Source organism: Mirounga leonina, unplaced genomic scaffold, assembly GCF_011800145.1.
Source record: "Mirounga leonina isolate KUSES-001 unplaced genomic scaffold, KU_Mleo_1.0 Mir_176, whole genome shotgun sequence".
Lineage (NCBI taxonomy): Eukaryota > Metazoa > Chordata > Mammalia > Carnivora > Phocidae > Mirounga > Mirounga leonina.
The window spans coordinates 40,694,920-40,717,969 of NW_023270454.1; the positions used below are offsets into that span (position 1 = coordinate 40,694,920).

At 39.5% G+C, this 23,050-nt stretch overlaps 1 protein-coding gene across 1 annotated transcript in view; it reads left to right on the forward strand.

Annotated features, from left to right (window-relative positions):
• Positions 1–7,857: 7,857 nt before the first annotated feature.
• LOC118022452 (glycophorin-A-like) overlaps positions 7,858–23,050 on the forward strand; it is a 34,584-nt gene continuing 19,391 nt past the window's right edge. Inside the window, exons 1-2 of the mRNA XM_035023215.1 lie at positions 7,858–8,627; positions 12,378–12,428. Coding sequence (XP_034879106.1) covers positions 8,591–8,627; positions 12,378–12,428 — 88 coding nt within the window. The 5' untranslated portion in view covers positions 7,858–8,590. The remainder of the gene's footprint in view (positions 8,628–12,377; positions 12,429–23,050) is intronic.

Below are 23,050 nucleotides of genomic sequence, written 5' to 3' on the forward strand. Positions count from 1 at the left end.
GACCCTGGGCTACCTCACAGACTCCAGGCATCAGAGAGGGTGGGAGGACCGGCTGTTCGGTGGAACTCAGGATGTTTTTGTTGATGTTCACCTGAGCACGCCATCCTTAATAGAGCTTAACCTCTAACTTCCACTCTTCTGTGTTTCTCAATAAAATATTCTCCAGGGGCGCCTGGGTGGCTCAGTCGTTGAGCGTCTGCCTTCGGCTCAGGTCATGATCCCGGGGTCCTGGGATCGAGCCCCGCATCGGGCTCCCTGCTCCGCGGGAAGCCTGCTTCTCTCTCTCCCACTCCCCCGGCTTGTGTCCCCTCTCTTGCTGTGTCTCTCTCTGTCAAATAAATAAAATATTAAAAAAAAAAAATTCTCCAGAGGGGACTCAGATGGTCAGATCAGGTGTCCATGTGTGAGCTAATCAGCTATGGTCAAAATTAATTGTCACATAATAAAATATATGTCATCTGTGGGCCCACCTCTGAAGGGCAGAAAGGTATCCTGAGAAAAGGAGTGAATTCTGGGCAAAAAAAAAAAAAAAAAAATGTCCTTTATAAGGTTTCAGCTGGATGTTACAGAAAACGAATTTATTTGAGAGAGCACGGCATGGGCCACCTCCGTGTCTCCAGTTCCCGGGGGGAAGGCTTAGTGACATTCTGGGACCTGTCCACTCAGCCTAAAGACAGTACAAACTTCCCCTGTCTCCTGTCCGGTATTAGCTCCCTTCTCTCCGTGTATAGGCTGACAACTCCGCACCTCTGTCTCAGTCCACATTCCTCTTCTGAGTGCCAAATTGAACCATCCATTTCCTACTTGACCTCTCCGCTGGGATCTTCTAGAGAAACCCCAAACTCAACATATCCAAATGAAACTCATGATCATCCTTCACAAACCTGGTTTGCCTACAGAATCCCCTATCTCTGTAAGTGGGACCACACTTTACCCAGTCATGCATGCTGGAAAGTTCAGAAGCAATGTGTGGCCTGCCTCTCATTCCCCTTATCCAGTTAAACACAAGGCCATTCAATATTGAGTTCTAAATAGTTGAATAGTTAGTTCAACTAACTCCTCAACAGCTCCCTTATTCAAACACCTGGCTTTTCTGTTCTTCAATTTCTGCTAAGGCCTTCTTACTCTTCTTGTCAGCAGAGTTAGCTCCCTAGCAGCTGTTCTCCATCCGGGGATAGTATGACCCTGAGCTCCTGCATAGTCTTCCATGGCTTACCAATTGTCCTGCTATGAAACTCCAAATCCTAACCCCAGATCTCCCTGACCACAGTCTCCAGCCATATCTCTTGCCATTCTCACCTCTCACTCTCTACTCCCCAGCCATAATGAGTCAGGTTCACTCCTCTGAACAGTATGCACCTGTCTCAGGACACAGAGAAGTCTCTATTTAAAGCCTCTTCACCGACCCTGCATGCAACTAGGGAACGATGTCCTAATTTTAGTATTTGATCTGTCCCTGTCCTTCCAGACCATGCTAACTGACCTCTCATTGTATGGTCTAGTACAACAGGAGGGAATACAGTTTACAGAATATAAACTTGGGCCTTGGTGACAGACTGCTTGGATTCAAAACCTGACTCTACCACATGCTAGGGGAATGGTAGTTAATTCATAGACTCATGATGAGGATTAATATATTACTCCCAAGAAGTAATTAGTACAATGCCTGATCCTTGGTTAGTGTTCAATAACTTTTCATTAATGTCATGGATTTGTCAGACAAGGCCAACAGAGGAACAGTGTAATAGGTATCCTATTGTTTTATAACCTGAAAATAAAAACACTTTTTTGGGTTTGGCTGGCTCTGAGGGCCTATAGAACCTCACTTATATTTATTACTACAGCAAGCCCTATAGTTTCTGTCCTCTGACTCCAAGAGCGCAGCCAAGAAAGACAAAATACAAGGGATATTGGGATGAATGATCCCAGACTTTTATAAAATACCACCAGTTTGTCTGGGTTAGTTTTTAAGTTTTAAATATTCTTTTAAATTTATTTATTTGACAGAGAGAGAGAGACAGGAGAGAGGGAACACAAGCAGGGGGAGTGGGAGAGGGAGAAGCAGGCTTCCCACAGAGCAGGGAGCCCAATGTGGGGCTCGATCCCAGGACCCTGGGATCATAACCCGAGCCGGAGGCAGACGCTTAATGACTGAGCCACCCAGGCACCCCAGTTTTTAAGTTTTTAAAACATTGGAAGTCTAGCACTAAAAATGACTCTTGGCTATTTGCTCACTGACATTTGAAATACGTGATCCAACTACTCCTCCAAATTCGGCGTACTGGGGAAAAAGGTGAGAACGTCATCAGGAACATTCTGCTGTTGGCATCATAATCCTCTGCAGATATGAGAGGTAACAGGGAGTTACATAGCCACATAGAGGGAATCTTTTCTTTCCCTGGGGGGATTCGCCTATCTGTTGATTTCTTCCATGGGAACATTAGTAGGTTGAAAGCAGAAAGACACTCTAGGAGGGAAAACTGTCAAACCTTTTGGTGGTTAATCAGGGCTGGCATAACAGATTGGGAACTAGAGGAGCCCCACCACAAAGCCTGTTTCTCCCGTAGGACACTTGCTGAATTCTAGAATGGCACAGTAGTCTGGGAGCTAAATTGGAAAAACAGAACACACTCCTGCCAGAGGGCAGAGCCTCCAACAAACCATAGTGAATCTCTTCCTCAGGACATCGTCATTAAACTTATATGGATGGGAAGCTAGAAAGCTAAGGTCAATGTCCTACAGAAAAAACAAAAATGTATTAGGCATGCAAAGAGGTAGGAAAATATACTGCAAAATTATTATTTTTAAAAGCAAAAGCTGATGGCTGCACAACAATGTGAATGCATTTAAGTATGCCATTCAAATGTAAGCCTAAAAATTGTTAAAATGATAAATTTTATGTTACACGTATTTTGCCATAATAATTAATAACTAAGATAAAAGCTGAACTACCGCTGTCCCAATTCTAGAGTCAGCAGACAAAAACGTTAGAATAATTATGATTAGTTATGTTCAAGAAATCAAAGTAAAAGGTACATAGAATAAATGAAACAGGTAGAATTTTAACTGTGAATTGGGGCCTATAAAAAGAATCAAATGCGCATTCTGAATTAAAAATGCAATATCAGAATCAAAGAACTCATGCTATAGGTTATTTTTTTAAAGATTTTATTTATTTCAGAGAGAGGGAGAGAAACCACAAGTGGGGAGAAGAGCAGAGGGGGCGGGAGAGAGAGAATCCCAAGCAGACTCCCCGCTGAGCATGGAGCTGGTTGTGGGGCTCGGTCTCACAACCCCAAGACCATGACCTGAGCCAAAATCAAGAGTCAGATGCTTAACTGAGTGAGCCACCCAGGCACCTCTCATGATATAGATTTAACAGCAGACTAGACATAGCAGATGACAGGATTATTAAAGTTCATCAGATAATATCCAAACTAAAGCACAGTAAGAAAAAAAGCAAAGGAAAAAATATGTAAAATGAGTAATAGTTAAAAAATCTAATGTATATATCCAAAATCCCAGAGGGGAAAGTGAGAGACAATATTTGAAAATATTTGAAGGGATACGCAAACAATGAATCATGGAACGCTACATCAAAAACTAATGATGTAATGTATGGTGATGAACGTAATAAAATTAATTAATTAATTAATTAATTAATTAATTAATTAATTTAAAAAAAGAAAATATTTGAAGGGATAATGGTCAAGTTCCAAAACTGTTAAAAATACCAATTCACAAATTTAAGAAGCTCAGATTCCCCTTTCCCCAATTACACGCAGACATATCATAACCACAGTCCTAAAAATCTAAGACAAAGGGAAAATCTTCAAAGCAGCCGGAAGACAAAAGCACACATTACCCTCAATGAAGGAACGTTAAGTTGGGAATAGATGATCTTTTCAATAAGGGGTGAGGAGTCAGTTGGATAATCACAGTGATAGAAAAGAAAGGTCTCCTCAGCAACCTGACTGAATCTCTTGGACTTTATGTGAAGCAGGGAAAAATCCAGACAGGAAAGAGTTCATAATATGTCATTTGATTTATATGAAGTTCGAGAATTGACAAAACCCATCAATGGTGTTAGAAGTCAGCGTAGTGTCTACCTCAGTGCAGCAGGGTAGAGACTGGGAAGGAGAAAGAGAGAAATCACTGGGAATGTTCTATATCCTCATCTGAGAGGTGGTTTCACATACACATACATGTGTATGCATGTATGTGTGTGTATATATAACTGACCCATCCAATTGCACACTTAAAATTTGTGTATGCTACATCTCAATAAAAAAATAAGAAATTACTATGTATTTGTCTTTTATCTTTTGCTGATACACTTCCCCCAGTATTTCTTTATGTAGAGAACGAGGGCCAAATTCATGTACCCAAAGGTAAAGGGCAGAGTGAATTGACATCCTAGACATTGAAAAGCGCAAATGTGCACATTGTGTGTGTATAAAATAAGAAGGATAACACAGGTATCCCTCGCTTTTTGAAAGTTCGTGTTGCACCACTCTGCTTTAACGAAGGACCTACATTAAACCTGTTTCCAGTAATCCAAAGAAACCCGAAGAGGATTTTCGCTTTTAGGGAAAAAAGACGAGAAGTGAAAATAGCGTTCAGTGTGTGTTTGGCGGCTGACAGCTGTGGCGACAGCACAAACCGGAGCTGCGAGAGCGCCCCCAAGCGCCTGCCCTGGGAACTACACTCCGCCTCTCAGCGTCAAGCCGTCACAGCCTCGAGCTTGTCTGTGAGCACGTGTGCTTTATCTCCATTTATTTTGTGCCTCCTTTAGTAAGATGTGTCCTAAGGTATTAGAAAAGCCGAAGAGGGGGGCACCTGGGTGGCTCAGTCGTTAAGCGTCTGCCTTCGGCTCAGGTCATGATCCTGGGGTCCTGGGATCGAGCCCCGCATCGGGCTCCCTGCTCCGTGGGAAGCCTGCTTCTCCCTCTCCCACTCCCCCTGCTTGTGTTCCTTCTCTCACTGTGTCTCTTTCTGTCAAATAAATAAATGAAATCTTAAAAAAAAAGAAAAGAAAAGCCGAAGAGGGTTTTTTTGGGGGCGGAGGGGGTCTGAAAACGCTCGGATATGTTTCTATATAAATTAACAGTCATCACTTCTTTGCTTTATGCCATTTGGCTCATGAAAAGTTGCACGAGAAAGTTCTACTTTGGGGTAGCAGGGGAAACCTGCATCTGTTCTGCCTCTGTCATAGGGTTATTTGGGGCATCAGATTTGTCAAATTTGTGTTTATTTTAATTTTGAAATGCTAAGATAACACAAGAAGGTGAAGGCAAAGCAGGCTGCAGCTTCCTAAGGCGAAGCCACTGTATCAACTTCCCACATCTCCCCTCCTCTTCGGTTCTCCGCGCAAAGCAGCTGCAGTAGACTTCTCCACAGGCGGGTCAGGCTAGCATGCAACCATCTTGAGGCATAGTCTGATCTTGAAACAGTCGGGGCATTAGTAATCGGCAAAAAGGGACACTTGCCCATGGGGAAACAAGTTGGAACTAGGTTGGTAGCTCCGAACGGACTTTCCTCCTCTGCCACATTGTAATTCATCCTTCTTATGGACTAGTGACAATCAAGAAAAAATAGCCCAAAGACATACAGTACCACGAAATTGAGACAAGGTTTCTATGTTTGATGAAATGTCTCAAAAGTACTTGTTTTACTTTAGGCATAGACCCAAAATTCTCAAAAGGTCTATAAATTTGTCTGACATATGCGCACGATGTATCTCACAGGTGGGGTTTTATGGTGACCTGGAATATGTGTTTCAGTAGGAATATAAAGAAGTTTGGGGAAATGCGTGGAAGGGAGAAGTGAAATCTGATGTACATTTTTTTTTCTGCTGCACTGTCAGGTCTCACGTTTTTCCTTCCATTATGCAGACGCGCCACTAGAGGTCACTGCGCAGTTCTACTTCCACGCACCCTGTGTGTAACGCGGGGGCTCACCTCCAGATTCTACACGGAGAGCCCTACAGGGTTTGCCTGTCCTTCATCAGGCCAGGTAGGGTCAACATGTCTGCCTGAAGGAAACTACAGAGCCATACTTGACCGAAAGTCAATTCCTGCTCCCCACCTTAGTAAGAGCTAACTAGCCCTTCCCGGTGACCAAGAGCAAAGCATCCATTTCTTTCCTGTGGCCTGATGTTCTTTCCTGTGGCGGCTGCCTATGTGGTCTGGTGGCCAGCACTGACGACAATTTACTGACTGCCCCTCAGCCTCGGTAGGGTATTCTGCCAGATGCTGGAGGTAGAACAAGGGAAACAAGACTTAGCAATACAACGAAATAATCATGCAGGAAAACAAATGAACTAGTTTAAGTGTTTCAGGAGTTCCAAGAGTGGTTCATGAAGTGATTCGCCAGGAAAGCAGGAGGTCACATTAAGAAGAGTGTTCTCAGAGGCCAATCAGTCCAGGCTGAAGACGGTATAGATTTTAGACTGATTTTCCTTTTCTCCTTCTGCCTTAGCAAGAGACTTCCATGCAGCAGGTTAAGTAAACTGAAACTACGATATGACATGGGAGATGGGTAGATAGATAGCTAGACCCACCGCTGCTCCCCAACATCGCCTAAGAGAAATTGCTTTCCTCTGCAGTGCAATATTCATTTGTCGTTCATTGATTTGACAAATATTTATTGTCAACTGTGCCCCAAGCCCTCAGTGATAAGATAGGCTGCAGGCAGGGCACGCACACTTAGAATTTGTAGTCCAGTGGGGACACAAAGATGCAATATGCAGTGCAATAGGATAAGCCCTATGATAAGAGAAGAACATGGTACAGTACAAGTACAGAACAGGAGCCCCTGATGAAGACTTAGGAAGTCAGGGAAGGCTTCCTGGAGGAAGTACTCTTAAATTGAGATCTTAAGCAGAATAGAAGTCGATCATGTAAGAAGAGCGTAAGTGTATTCCAGGCAGAGGTAACAAAACAGGATTTTATTTTTGTATATACAGTTTTGGATCTTGCCATTTTCCATTTTTATCTTGAGTCTCCATATCTACTGTTTTTGAAAACACGATTTGATTTGATTTTTTAAAAATGTGATTTTAATACCTGCCTAGTAATCCAGCGTGAGGATAGTGACTATTTACTTATTTTCAAAGGGAAATTGCATTTTTAAGGCTCGTGCTAATTGTTCTCACCTTAAAAATATGAAATCATGTGAAATAATCTTATTGCTCATATTAACATCCAAAATAAATCTCCTTTATTCAACTGTCTGCTAAAAACAATTTCTGCAACCCAACCTGATACCCAGCCATAGCAAATACTAAATTTAAGTGAGCTATTGGTTTCCTAAATATTGATTACTTTTAACTATGGGTAAATTTTGCTATAATTGCTTTGCATGCATTGGCAGGACCTTCAGAGGGGCTCTAGGATTCTGAGGCTTTATCGTTCTTGCACTGTCCCTCAGAGTCCCCCTCTGTGTCCCTCAGTCTTAGTCCCCCTTCAAGCTTGCATCTCAGCGCCTACTGTGTCCCTCAGAGCCCCTGTCTGGGATGTTAGCTGACATTTATCTCCATCTTTTCCCCAGTAAAAGGTTTTTTTTCTCTCTGTGGCTCCATTTCCTGAAGGTGCAAACCATTAGTTTCATAAATAGTTTTTTAAACCACGTTTTGGGTAAAAATATACATATAATTTATTTGACAAATTCCTGACTTAGCAAGTCGATTTTCTGGGGCAAGCAGGAAAGATACTCACGGCTCTAACAGGAAGATTTAAGTAGAATACCCAAATCGCCTTCTTTTGAGCTGTTTCAGATCTAATTCTTATTGTTTCGTTTTCTGCCTCCCTTTAAAATGGACCTTCCTCAGATGGCCATACCCCTGACTTTAACCTGCTTTACAACAAGGTTTTGGGGTCATCTGCTTTTGTTTTTGCGTGTTTGCATGATTGTCCTGGTACGCACTTGTGCTTGCTTAGTGAGGCCTATTTTGGGGAGGAACGACACCCTGACTCCCGCCATGTGGGCTCTAGCTGTTGCATTGAAACTCTGGTTTGAACTGAAATATTCTTGTGTCTCATGTATTCTCAGATCACTGTGTGACTTGTCATGAGTGTGAGAGTTCTTTCAAACCTCAGAGCGGTCAATGGCAATGTAAGTTCTCCAATACATTCAGTTCACATGTAAGAAGTCACTTTCATCTGGGCCCACAAGGATCTCTACATGAAACCTGAGAAGGTCTCTAGCTCCCTAAGAGCGACCCCAGCCTGGGTCAGGACCCCCGCCTCAGGCCTTCAAGGCCCAGTTGGGCAGCTCCTGAAGACCACTGCCTTGCAATGCCCACTTAATTTATGCCAAGTAAATTTGACATGTAGCAGTCGGTTCCCTGCAGTGAAGATTTTACTTAACACTTTAATAATGCCAGTTAAGCAGCTATCCATGCATCTTTACTGACAGATGTTTGACAAATTTGCGTAATTTAAAATGCCTCCCAGGCCTGTCAACTGGTGCCTCAAAAAGGTGTGTCTGAAAGATAAGAGCACCCGGGCGGGAGCCACGGTCCGCCACACCAGTCCGTCTTTGGTGGTTTCCCAGCACTGACTATTGAGAGCCAGCTCATGATCTCAGGATGTACGAAAAAATAGTAATTATATTACTACTCTCAGGTAAGTGGGGTTTTTTAGCATGATGCTGTTATGTTGGATATTAAATTTTATAGATTAAAATATAAACTGCCTGCTCTAAGTTCTAGCTTACTTAAACGAATAAATGAATGAATAGTATCTCAGATGGTGGGTGGATTTTTATTGGAACTGAGCTGGTAAGGCGGACGGAATTGGATTAAGGTGCTCAGGGGCTCAGTAGTTGTGGCTGGATCACAATTTTCCAGTATGAGAAGCATGCTTCAGTTCTAAGCCCAGCTACAGTGAAAAGAATTGTATCAAATATTATAAGAAATATCTCCATGTGAATAAATTTGTTGCCTTCTTTGTGTTTAATTTCTAAATTAAAGAGTCATTAATGTAGGTGGATATCCAGTCCTCAGTTTTCAAAAAAGTTTTCTGAAAAAATTCTAATTTCCTCCTTCTCCCACCAAAAGAGTACAAGCTACAGCATGAACTCTGAATTCATGGAGGAGTTGTTTCCCTCTCTGTGGTCTGTTACTGAGGTACGATGGAGGAAAAAGAAAAATTGGCTTAGGTATTATGTGGTTTGGGGAGAAATCAAAATGTCAAAATCAATGCATTAAGATAAAGAAATAACATGGAGTATTATTTATTTTTATTTATTTTATGATTTTTAAAGATTTTATTTATTTATTTGAAAGAGAGACAGAGATAGTGGGAGAGAGAACGAGAGGGGAGGAGAGAGAGAAGCAGGATCCCCACTGAGCAGGGAGCCTGACACAGGGCTCGATCCCAGGACCCTGGGATCATGACCTGGGCGGAAGGCAGATGCATAACTGACTGATCCACACAGGCACCCCTATTTTTTTTATTTTGAGAGAGAGAGAGAGCAGGGAGGAGCAGAGGGAGAGGGAGAGAGAATCCCAAGCATGCTCCATGCTCAGCGCTGAGCCCAATGCGAGGCTCGATTTCACGACCCTGAGATCATAATATGGACTATTATTAAGTTGTAAAAAATTAGCAATATTTTTGGGCTCTTCCTGAGAGTGGTATGGTTAATGTCTTCTCAAATGCAGTGTTTATGTGTTAGAAATACTAGTGCCCAGCACAGAGATAAGAAGCAGGCAGTTACCTGAAATGTATTTAGCCCCCAGATATTACTCTGACTCAAACTGGAGCACAGATCAAGGATCTACTGGGCACTCTGTAGGAGACAGGGAAAGGATCCGGCATTTTATAACATATATTAGGGGATAAAATAGTGTAATGGTTAACAGAACTAGGCTCAAACCTGCTTCCGCGTCGGAAAGGCTGGGGAATATTAAGGCAATGTATCCTCTCTTGGCCTCAGTGTCTTCATCTTTAAAATGTGTACAATGTTGGTACCTGCCTCCCAGCAATGAAATAAGGACTAAACAAAGTAATAGTAAATTAATAAATAATTTAGCTATGATAGTAATTGTTGACTAGGGAGCAAACCTGTGTATGTGATGATGATTTCTGAGAAGTCAGAATGGGGGAAAATTACAGGAAAACAGAACACTAACAAAACTGCTCTAATTTTTTTCAAGTAGCAAAGTACAAAGACAATTTGAAGAAGAGAAAACAAGGGGAGGGGCTGTGGTATAATATTTAAATATATTCCAGTATTTGTAGGGCTATTACACAGAAGAGAGAAAAGGTGTTCTTTGTGTTGTTCAGAGGGGGAAGGGGGCCTCCTCAATCCAACTAGATGCATTACCCATTTTTTTTTTTTTTTTTTGCGGTGGGGGTGATGTGGGATATTTGGAAAAGTCTCCTGGAAAAGAAATAAATTCTTCATATCTACACCTGCTCAAGCAATGGCGTACTAAGGCCTTCTGTGAAAACTTCATGAGAGATCAAGGCCACGTGACTCCAAAGGCCGCCTGGCCCTCATTGCCAATGCTGCTACCATCTTGGCCTTTTGTGAAACCCTCTGAAGAAATTCTGTGGACGTGACTCCTTTACAGAATAATGGAAAGGTGTCTGAGCAGGGTCCTGCCCCCACCCCCCACCCCTCAGCAGTTGAAGTGGAGAATCTGGAGAGTGTGAGGCTGGTTAAACATCTTTGGCTAGGGAGAAAAAAAAAGAAGATGATTTTTCTTTCCCTAGAAATCTTAAGGGTAAAACCAATATTTCTAATTCTAAATTTATCAGATGTCATCCTCTAAATAGAGAGTAAGTTCTCTTGAGATTATTTGATTCCTGGTCCCAGAATTCATGTGCTCTTTCAGCACTTACATGCCAGGGGCTGGACACTGAGGCCACAGCAGTAAGATCGGTGAGCTCCTGGGGAGGATCCACTCGGGGTGGGTGGGGGCAGACAGTGGGAGGGAACACCAACATTAAACCGAATAAGTAAACTAGTAACGTAAGAACAGTGGTAAATAACACAAAGAAAATTAACCCCGGAAAGGTGATGAACATAACGCAGCAGGCTGATTTACAAAAGGGTAGCAGGAAATTTTTCTCTGAGTAAGTAACATTTATGCTGAGAAGTGAACCACGAAAAAAGCCAGCTTGAGAAATCTTGGGGCAAGGCATTGAAGGTAAAGGGAAGAGCAAGGGCAGAAGCTCTGACACAGGAGAAAACAGTGTGTTCAAAGCTTTTCTTTGAAAATCTGATTCGGGCGCTAAGAAGGAATTTGAGAATAGAGTATTGCAGCACTCCGACCAGCAAATGATGTCATAAACCACGACCCTCTTAAAATTTCCTGATTTTACTTTAAAATTTATGCAAAATTTATATTCTAGGCCACAATATACCGATTTAATTGGAAGATCCAAAGGCACAGGTATTATGGCTGTTTTATTCATTAGTGTATCTCCAGAATCGAGTACAGCTCTTCACATGTAGTAGGAGATCGGTTGAATCAACAAGGAAGCAAGTAAAGAGAGGGAGGTGGGAGAAGAAAAGAAGGAATATTTGTTTTCGGTTGTTTAGACAAAATGAGAGCTCCGTGTAGATTAACCCTGATACCTTTAGCATCTTACTACATACATCTGTAGGTATATCAGTTTGAAAAGCACATGCTTAGAATGACTAAGTGAAGAAACAAGGCATCTCCTTTTTCTTTGGTGATCCAAGAGAGTCTTTCTGCCCATGTAGAAGTTATAAGAAAGCGTTCCAAGCTGGGTTTCGGGGACCACTTTAATTTCTTCAAAGTAAAACCTGTGTCTTTACTTACGCACCCCACACATTGCTAGACGCAAAGTAAGCACTCAATAAATAGTAGCTGCAGAAATGACAAATGACCAAAATTTTGCTGCAGACTAATTTAACTGTGGAGAATCTATCCATCCTCAGTTTCCTTGTGTCTATTGAATAAAACACGGAATAAATAGTCCCTAAAATCCCTTCCATCTCTAAACTTCAGTGACTTCTCAAAGCTCAGCCTGAGATAAACTGTAGTGTAGTTCCCAAACCTATGAATCTCACTAGCTTGGAGTGAAATTGGATTTTTAGAAAGAAACGGACACCCGCGATGAATGCCTGGGGAAGGATCCCTAAGAGAGGGGAAAGAAGATGGTACCTGGAAACTGACACACACTCGGGGTTCCTGTGTGGCATAGTTGGTTAGGTGTCCAACTCTTGGTTTTGGCTTATTTATTTATAACCCTGACATATTAATTTTAAATTGGGAAGCCAGACTTAACCCTCTTTTGATGAATTTTTTTTTTACTTTGGTTTCTAGAGGATTATTGAATACATCTATGAACCAATTTAGGAGGCACATTTTAAGTGATTTCCCCAACTTGTCTTTATAGGTTATATTTCTACTCAAGATGTCTCTGAAACCACAGCTCATGAATTACCAAGTAAGTTACCGACAAAAGCAGATGGGTAATAGATTTCCAGCCATTATCATCATTTCTGCATATTCAATAAGTATCTATCTGTGTGGTCTTCTGTGATACATGATCTAGATGGAAACTAAAGCAACAGTCCTGAGAAGAAACATCCCAGGGTTATCTCCGGGTGTTGGGATTGTAGGTGACTTTTTTTCTTGTTTTTTGATGCTTTTTAAATTTTCTGCAAGGAGAATCATAAAATGTAATTAGGAAAAGTTAAAAAAATTTAAAAGCAAACTGAACAAATCTCTGTTTTCTGAGAGGCCTCTATCAGGAAGCAATGTTGATAAATATTAACAGGAAAACCAAGATCCTGGTAGATGCATTTCATTGTGGTTATTACTACTCAAATAAACTTGGTTACAATGTCTGGTGAAACTGATTTCAGGGATCTGGTAGAGAAAAAAAAGCAAGAATTGTTGGTGAACAGATGAGATAAACCATCATTAATAATTTTCCCATTTTCCATTTTTATAGGGTTTGTTTCTGTTATGATACACAACTCATACACATCTGTTATGATGCATAACTCTGTTATGATACACAGCCCCAAGCTGCCAACTGCCACATTCTAGCAGCTAAGAGTATCAGAAAAGTGGCAGCATATAGAACCTTAGGATGCTTTATTCACTGAGACACTTCTATCACATCATGGGAGTCAGGGAGTGTTCTGGCCCATGCCTGTCTCAGAAATTAAGCGACTCTAAAAACATCATAAGCCCTAAATCATAAAACATTGTACATTCCTCTCTCCGTTCCCGAGCATGATACCAGCCCACAAAGCAAAGATGTAAGAGGAGAGGTCTCAGGACCAAATTTAAGGGGGCACCAAAACCTTAAGTCATCAAGATAAATACTTTCATGAAATATTTTTTAAAACTCAAGATTAATTCAAAAAATCAATGGTGAATAAAATATCATAATTTAAAATATAGCCAGGATCCCTCCGAGTCAGATCTGGGGGTGAGGTGAGTGAGGGCAGGCAGAGCAGAGCCAGCTGAGACCCTGGCTTCTGGTGGGCAGTTCCTGGAGAAGAAACATCTTCATCCACTCAGCAACCAAGGCTCTGAGAGCTGCAGCCGGCATTTGGTCTTCTGGAAAGCTCTCTTTCTGTTCACCCCTACTTCTAGGGAGTAGCATTTTGGGGGCCCCAACTTAAAATTCGCAGCGTTTGTTGTAGCTTCTTGTCCTCAGTGGGCCCTGAACCCCTAGTTCTGTGAGACCATTAAAATCTCTCACAAGTTTCACAGCCTCTCAGGCCTCACTTGCAAATAGACAAATGTCTTCAGAGGAGAGCTGCTGGCCAACGTCAAGCTCACGCATCTGCACCTCCCCTCCACCTCCAGAGCCTGCTGTCCTGGTCAGCTCTGATGCCCTCCCTAGATGCTTTCCATCTGCTCAGCTCTTCTACTTCCCATGGACAGGAGGCTTGGTCTGCAACAAGCTGGTTTCCTTGACCGGAAGCCAGAAGTTTTTGTCTATTCCTCCAGATGAGTTTCAGAATCATTTGGGAAAGTTATCCCTTATGCAACATAAAAGCATTCCCATGTTATTTGGTTAGTATAGAATGAATGATGGAATTAAAAGAGTAAATTAGCTCATGGCAAATAAAAAATTTTGTAATAGTAAATCTCTGAATTGGGAATATATCATGTTTTTCTACTGAGTCCTCTCTTACATCCTCCAAAGAGTTGAAAAAATTCTGAAAGAAACTTTAGATAAATTTATGTTTCCTCTTTGAAGAGGTATTTTACATGTTCTGTTATTGTCTTAATTAAAACATGTTTCTGGGGCACTTGGGTGGCTTAGTCGGTTAAGCGTCTGCCTTCGCCTCAGGTCATGATCTCAGGGTCCCGCGATCGAGTCCCACATCAGGCTCCCTGCTCAGCTGGGAGCCTGCTTCTCCCTGTCCCTCCCGATCCTCATGCTCTCTCACGCGTGCTCTCTCTCTCTCAAATAAATGAAAATGAAATCTTTAAAAAAAAAGTTTCATTGTATTTTCAAATTGTTTATTGATAGCCTAACATGAATTTATTACTTTGTATATGTTCGTTTTGTAAGTGACATCACTAACCTTTTTTTTTGTTAAGATAGTTGATTCTCTTCAATTTTCAAAATTAGGCAACTGTATTCCTTATAAAAAGAAATTTTGTTTCTTCACTTGAAATAAATACATATAGCTGCTCCTTTCCTATCATATTGCATTTATTAGAATTTCTCAATGTTATATATGTTAATGTTCTATAATGGTCATGATAGTAGTCATCCTTGTCTTGAGACTGTCTATAATATGAATGTCACACCATTAATTATGATGTCTGTTGCTTTCAGTAAATTATCCTTATCATGTTAAGAAATTTCCCGCTAACCTTAAGTGAAGAGATTTAATCAAGAAAAGATCTAAAATTCTATAAAATACCTTTTATGAATCATAGTTGAAACTTTGAAAGTTGACTTCCATATCTCAATGGTATAATAATAAATTTCCTGACAGTTATCATGAGAGAGAAAATATCTATTATACTAAGTATAACAGGAATATTTTTTCAACATTTGTTTGCTTTTCTTTAAGAATGTCTGTTCATCTTATTAGTTTCTGTTTTTTCACTGTATTTTTATTCTTCAATATGTTGAAGCGATGAATTATATCAATGGATATTATCATATTGCCCTATGCTTCCCATCCTAGTATCAGTTCCTTGGCTCTTGTATTCTTTTAATATTGTGCTGCATTTAATATTTGTTTTAGGATTATTTTACCTATATTTGTTATATATCAATTTTTTCTGCAATTCATTTGTGTGCACACATGCATTTGCTATCAAAAAGGTAAATGAATTTTTGCCTTTTTATTCAAAAATAATTTATTAATCACTATGTGCCAGTTTTAAAGATATTTTGAAGAAGTCATCTCTTCTAATTATAGTAGAAGGATTTTTTTACAAGAATAGGCAAAAAATATATTTTCTTCATGTGTACACGAATATGGTAAATTATATTATCCCATTTCTTTTCTCTAAATTTTTATTTTGAAAAATTCCAAGCACATGGAAAAACTCAAAGAAGACTAGCAGAAATATTCATATATTATCTTTCTTGATTCAATAATTGTGAATAATTGATCATATTTTCTTTATCTGTCTATAAGTGTATAAATATACATATACTTTTGTCGTGTCATTTGAACGTAAGTTACAGACATTATGACACTTCACCTATAATCATTTTCACATTCATCTCCTAAGAAAAAGGACATTCTCCTAAATAATCACATTATTTCAAATTTAACAATATTAATAGTAATACCATAATATAATCTTTATATTCACATTTTTCCAATTGTCCCTTGAATGTCTTTCATAGCTGTTTTTATTTAAAATCAAATTTTAACCTACATTCGTTCATTGAATTTGGTTGCTGCATCTATTTTAGTTTAGAATAATTACCCAACTTTTTTTTTAATGGCATTGATTTTTTTGAAGGCTCCAAAAGAGTTGTTTTGTTTCATTTGCCTAATTATTTCCTCATTGAATGTATCTCTTGAGGGAAATTTTTGACAGTGTTCCTTTTTTACGGCTATTTATTTCTCAGGCTTCTTTTCATTAGATGCTCAATCATATATATTTTTCCAAGACGCTTTTTATTTTATTTTATTTTACTTTACTTTATTTTATCTTTTCATTTTTTATTTAAATTCAATTAACATGTAATGTATTATTAGTTTCAGAGGTAGAGGTCAGTGATTCATCAGTCTTATATAACACCCAGAGCTCATTACATCACGTGCCCTCCTTAATGTCCATCACTCAGTTACTCCATCCTTCCATCACTCCCCCTTCCAGCAACCCTCAGTTTGTTTCCTATGCTTAAGAATCTCTTATGGTTTGGGCGCCTGGGTGGCTCAGTTGGTTAAGCGACTGCCTTCGGCTCAGGTCATGATCCTGGAGTCCCGGGATCGAGTTCCGCATCGGGCACCCTGCTCGGCAGGGAGTCTGTTTCTCCCTCTGACCCTCCCCCCTCTCGTGTGCTCTCTCTCTCCTCTCATCCTCTCTCTCAAATAAATAAATAAAAAATCTTTAAAAAAAAAAAAAGAATCTCTTATGGTTTGTCTCCCACTCTGATTTCATCTTGTTTTATTTCTTTCCTCTATTCCCCTATGATCTTCTGTTTTGTTTCTTAAATTCCACATATCAGCGAGATCATGTGATAATTGTCTTTCTCTGATTGGCTTATTTCGCTTAGCATAACACCCTCTAGTTCCACACAAACGTCATTGCAAATGACAAGATCTCATTTTTTGATGGCTGGGTAATATTCCACGGTATGTATATATATATATATATATATATATATATATATATATGCCACATCTTCTTTGTTAATTCATCTGTGGATGGACATCTGGGCTCTTTCCATAATTTGGCTATTGTGGACATTGCTGCTATAAACATTGGGGTGAGTGTGCCCCTTCGGATCACTACATTTGTATCTTTGGGGTAAATACCCAGTAGTGCAATTGCTGGGTCATAGGGTAGCTCTATTTTCAACTTTCTGAGGAAACTCCATACTGTTTTCCATACTGTTTTCCAGAGTGGCTTGCATTCCCACCAACAGTGTAAGAGGGTTCCTCTTTCTCCAAATCCTCGCCAACATCTGTCGTTTCCTGAGTGGTTAATTTTAATCATTCTGACTGGTGTGAGGAAGTATCTCATTGTGGGTTTTTTTTTTTTCCATTTTTTAAACTTTATGTTATGTTAATCACCATACATTACATCATTAGTTTTTGATGTAGTGTTCCATGATTCATTGTTTGCATATAACACCCAGTGCTCCATTCAATACGTGCCCTCTTTAATACCCATCACCAGGCTAACCCATCCCTCCACCTCCCTCCCCTCTAGAACCCTCAGTTTGTTTCTCAGAGTCCATAGTCTCTCATGGTTCGTCTCTCCCTCTGATTTCCCCCCCTTCATTTTTCCCTTCCTACTATCTTCTTCTTTTTTTTAACATATAATGTATTATTTGTTTCAGAGGTACAGGTTTGTGATTCAACAGTCTTACAAAATTCACAGCACTCACCATAGCACATACCCTCCCCAGTGTCTATTACCCAGCCACCCCATCCTTCCCACCCCCCACCACTCGAGCAACCCTCAGTTTGTCTCCTGAGATTAAGAATTCCTCGTATCAGTGAGATCATATGATACATGTCTTTCTCTGATTGACTTATTTTGCTCAGCATAATACCCTCCAGTTCCATCCACGTCGTTGCAAATGGCAAGATTTCATTTCCTTTTAATGGCTGCATAATATTCCATTGTATATATATATACCACTTCTTTTATCCATTCATCTGTCGATGGACATCTTGGCTCTTTCCATAGTTTGGCTATTGTGGACATTGCTGCTATAAACATCGGGGTGCATGTACCCCTTCAGATCACTACATTTGTATCTTTGAGGTAGATATCCAGTAGTGCAATTGCTGGGTCGTATCTCATTATGGTTTTGATTTGTATTTCCATGATGCCAGGTGACATTGAGCATGTTTTCATGTGTCTGTTGGCCATTTGGATGTCTTCTTTGGAGAAATGTCTGTTTATGTCTTCTGCCCATTTCTTGATTGGATTATTATTTGTTCTTTGGGTGTTGAATTTGATAAGTATGTTTTATTTTAATTAATGGTTTTTAATTAAAAATGTTATCTGTGAGGGGCGCCTGGGTGGCTCAGTCAGTTAAGTGACTGCCTTCGGCTCAGGTCATGATCTCAGGGTCCTGGGATCAAGCCCCGCATCGGGCTCCCTGATCGGCGGGAAGCCTGCTTCTCCCTCTCCCACTCCCCCTGCTTGTGTTCCCTCTCTCGCTGTGTCTCTCTGTGTCACATAAATAAATAAAATCTTTAAAAAAAAATGTTATCTGTGAATTTTATGCATCTTTTCTCATTCCTAAAATTACATATTTGTGTTTTATGTTCTCAATGTGTCTTGATTGAAACTTGTAATGGTTTATTTTATTAATTCTTCAAAAAATATTTTGACATATTAATCAATTTCATTATTTTATACTTAGTCATTTTTGCTCTTATCTTTATTGACTCCTTCCTTAATTTCTGTAAGCTTTATTTTGCTATTCTTTTGCTCATTTTATTTATTATCATTTTTTGTTTAATGATCAGTTGAGATTGTGTGTTTTGTGAGTTTACTTTTGGCCATTATGACTAAACTTTGGTTAAAAGGTGTTCTTGCTTCAATTTCAAAATAGTCAATAATTCCTGCATTAATACTTTACTTTGTTGCAGTTGGTTACTTCCTTAAATTTTATTATTTCCTTCACTTTTTTCCCATATAAATTTCTCATTTTATTGTATTGTGGTCAGACACTATGCCCTATATAATTTCCACTTTGGGATTTTGGTTGAGTTTCTTTGTAACCCAAATTATTATATGTAAGCACTAAAAGGAAGATGTCATCTTTATTGTACAAAGTTCTATAAATTGTTATTTAATCATCTTTGGCATATCCATCTCTAGATTGGTATAGTATAGGTTAGGTTCTGCATACAGTTAGATTCCAAAGAATAATACCAGTATTCATAGAGCATTTATTTAGTGCCAAGCACTACTCTCATTCAGGTACATATATTTAATTTTTTTATTGTAGAGACATACATGTAACAAATTTCACCATTTTAACCATTTTTACATATGCAACTTGGTGGTATTTAGTATATTCACAATGTTGTACACCCATAGCTACTATCTAGTTTCAGAACATTTTCATAACCCTAAAGGGAAATACCAGATACATTAAATTCTCATTTCCCCTCCCACCAGCCTTGGTAACCATTAATTTGCTTTCTGTCTCTATCAGTTTTCCTGTTCTGAATATTTCATATGAATGTAATTATACAATACATGGCCTTTTATGTCTGGCTTCATCACTTAGCATACTGTTTTCAAGTTTCATCCAGGTTGTATTTATTCCATTGCATGGATATACCACATTTTATCTATTCATTCATCAGTTGATGAACGTTGGGTCATTTCTACTTGTTTGGTTTTTTTTTTTTTGATTTTTTTTTTTAATTGAGAGAGATAGTGATAGAGAGAGAGCATGAGAGGGGGAGAGTCAGAGGGAGAAGCAGACTCCCCGCCCAGCAGGGAGCCCAATGCGGGACTCGATCCCAGGACTCCAGGATCATGACCTGAGCCGAAGGCAGTCACTTAAACAACTGAGCCACCCAGGCGCCCCTTGTTTGGCTTTTGTAAATGGTGTTGTTATAAAGATTTTTGTACAGGTTTTTTTTTACATCTGTTTTTGATTCTCTTTTGAGTTGACCTAGGACTAGAAATTTGGGGTCATATGGTATTTTATATATAACTTATTGAGGAGATGCCATACTTTTTCCACAGAAGCTGAACTACTCTACAGTCCCTCCAGGAGTGTATGAGAGCTCCAGTCTCTCCACATCTCCAGCCACACTTGTTATTTTCTTTTTTTTTTTTTACAGATATATGTCATTTTTATTTTGAGTTTTTTTTTGTTTTTTTAATTATTATTATTATTATTATTATTTTTATTCTTATGTTAATCCCCATACATTACATCATTAGATTTAGATGTAGTGTTCCATGATTCATTGTTTGTGCATAACACCCAGTGCTCCATGCAGAATGTGCCCTCCTCAATACCCACCACCAGGCTAACCCATCCTCCTACCCCCCTCCCCTCTAGAACCCTCAGTTTGTTTTTCAGAGTCCATCGTCTCACATGGTTCGTCTATCCCTCCGATTTCCCCTGCTTCATTCTTCCCCTCCTGCTACCTTCTTCTTCTTTTTTTTTCTTAACATATATTGCATTATTTGTTTCAGAGGTACAGATCTGAGATTCAACAGTCTTGCACAATTCGCAGTGCTTACCAGAGCACATACCCTCCCCAGTGTGTATCACCCAGTCACCCCATCCCTCCCACCCCACCCCCCACTCCAGCAACCCTCACTTTGTTTCCTGCGATTAGACACTTGTTATTTTCTAGTAGGTGTGTGAAGTCGTATCTCATTGTGGTTTTGATCTGCATTTCCTTAGTGACTGATGGTATTAAGCATATTTTCATGTGCTTGTTGTCCATTTGTATATCTTCTTGGAGAAATGTCTACCTGAGTTCTTTGCCCATCTTTAAATTGGGTTGTTTGTGTTTTTGTTACATTATAACAGTTCTTTATGTATTCTGGATACTAGACCCTTAGCAGACAGATGATTTGCAAATATTTTCTCCCACCCTGTGGATCTTCTTTTTACTCTCTTGAGAGCATCCTTTGATACATGAAAGTTTTTGATTTTGATGAAGTCCAATTTATCTACTTTTTAAAATTTTGTTACATATATTTTGGCATTATATCTTTTTTTAAAGCTTTTATTTAGTTATTTGACAGAGAGAGAGAGAGCACAAGCAAGGGGGGCAGCAGGCAGGGGAAGAGGGAGAAGCAGGCTTCCCGCTGAGCAGGGAGCCCCATGTGGGGCTTGATCCCATGATCCTGGGATCATGACCTGAGCCGAAGGCGGACACTTAACCGACTGAGCCACCCAGGTGCCCGTTGGCATCATATCTTAAAAAGAAAACCACTGACTGCAAATCCAGGGTCATAGAGGCTTACTCCATGTTTCCAACTAAGGGTTTTATAGTTTTAACCCTTACATTTATGTCTTTGGTCCGTGTTTTGATTTGATATTTTTAAATGGTGTGAGATAAGAATCCAACTTCATTCTTTTGCGTTAGGATACTAGTTGTCCCAGCACAATTCGTTGACGAGACTATTGTTTCACCACTTAATGGTCTGGCACCCTTGTTGAAAATCAGCTGGTATAGGTATGGGATTACTTCCATACTCTCAATTCTCTTCCATTGATTCTTTGAGCAGCAACACGCTGTTTTGATTACTGTTGCTTTGTACCAAGTTTTGAAATTTTGAAGTGTAAGTCTTTCACCTCTGTTCCTTTTCAAGATTAGTTGGGTTATTTGTGGTTCCTAACAATTCCATATTTAAGACTGGCTTTTCTATTTGTGCAAAACTTAGACATATTTTAACTCATTTAACTCAATCGATAACCTGTAAGATAGAGACAATTATCATCCCCATTTCACAAAAGATGAAACAAAGGTACAGAGTGATTAGCCACACTGCCCAAGGTCTCAGCTAGTATTTAGGGAAATTAGTTTGAACACATGCACGCTGGCTCTAGAATCTGTGCACTTATTCAATACATTAAATTGCCTGATTTCTCTCTTACAGAGTGATGTTCCAGGCTTGGCTCTTCCTTACTCTTGCAACAATGTCGCTCAGTGCTCTGCTCGTGCTTTCTCTAACGCAGAGACTGTAATCAAGGCTGATGGTCTGTCTTCTCCTTCTGGTGCAGTTAGTGAGCCCAAATTGTGTGACTATGATGTTAGCCCTTTGTTCCTTTTAATCTGGGCTAGATAGACTTTTTATCTTGGGATCTCCCTTTGATGATTCCCACTTATTTCTCAGGCACGATTATATTTAAAAATCAAATGAAATAAAGTAATCCCAAAGTACAAAACCTGAGAATAGTACATGGGTTGAAGGCAACTGGCAAGACGAATTGTGGCAGTGAAATTGCATCCTGCTAGGAGAAACACTGCACAAATATGCCTCTTGGAGTCCTCCCTGAACTATTCTGTCAGGTGCAGATCCCAAAAGCATCTTGTCAGGCAATTCAGCAATGTCACTTCGAAATGAGGGTATAGAAGGCAGCAACACATGATAAAGTTTATTCTCACTGACTTATTACTCCATAAAAGTAAACATCAATCATTGTGATTGCAAGCCAGATGTTTTTCAAGTCCTGTCAGTGTTTATTGTTTTGCTTCATCAATCTATCACAGTTGGAGAACACTGTTAAAATTGTTCCACTGCTATTGTAATTCTGTCAATTTCTTCTTTTGCTTGGTATTTCTTGTTGCTATGTTCTGGGGATATAATGGTCCATATTTACCTAAGAATCATTGTGCAATATACCCTTTAAGAATATCACTTAATCCTCCATGTCTTTTTACATGTCTTTGCCTTTAATTCTACTTTATCTATTTTTAAAATTTTGATTCCTATTTTTATTTATCTTGATTTGTCTAATATACCTTTGCACTTATTCTTTACACATTTTGCATTCTTCTGTTTTATTTGTGTTCCTTGTGATCTAGCATACATTTGTTGGGGTCCTTTATTCCTGTCTATTTTGACTCAGTCTAAAGGTCTTTGTATTTTAATGTGGAAATTTCATTTATATGCATTTATGGATTCACAACTGACATTTAGTATCTTTCGTTATCTTTATTCCATATTTTCTTTTTTTAATGATTTATTTCTGATGTTTTGACATATCTGCGATGGTCAGTTTGCCTTTATCCTCTTACGTGTTTTGAAGATATATAGCCTCTTTGTAATTATCCTGTTGGCTAACTTTATGTTTTTAAAGAATTCTCTCTCAGAACCCCAAAGTCGTTTTAAAGGGGCACAGTACATATAGAAACTCCAACTGCTTTTATGGGCCCTATAAAAGTTGGGTAAGAT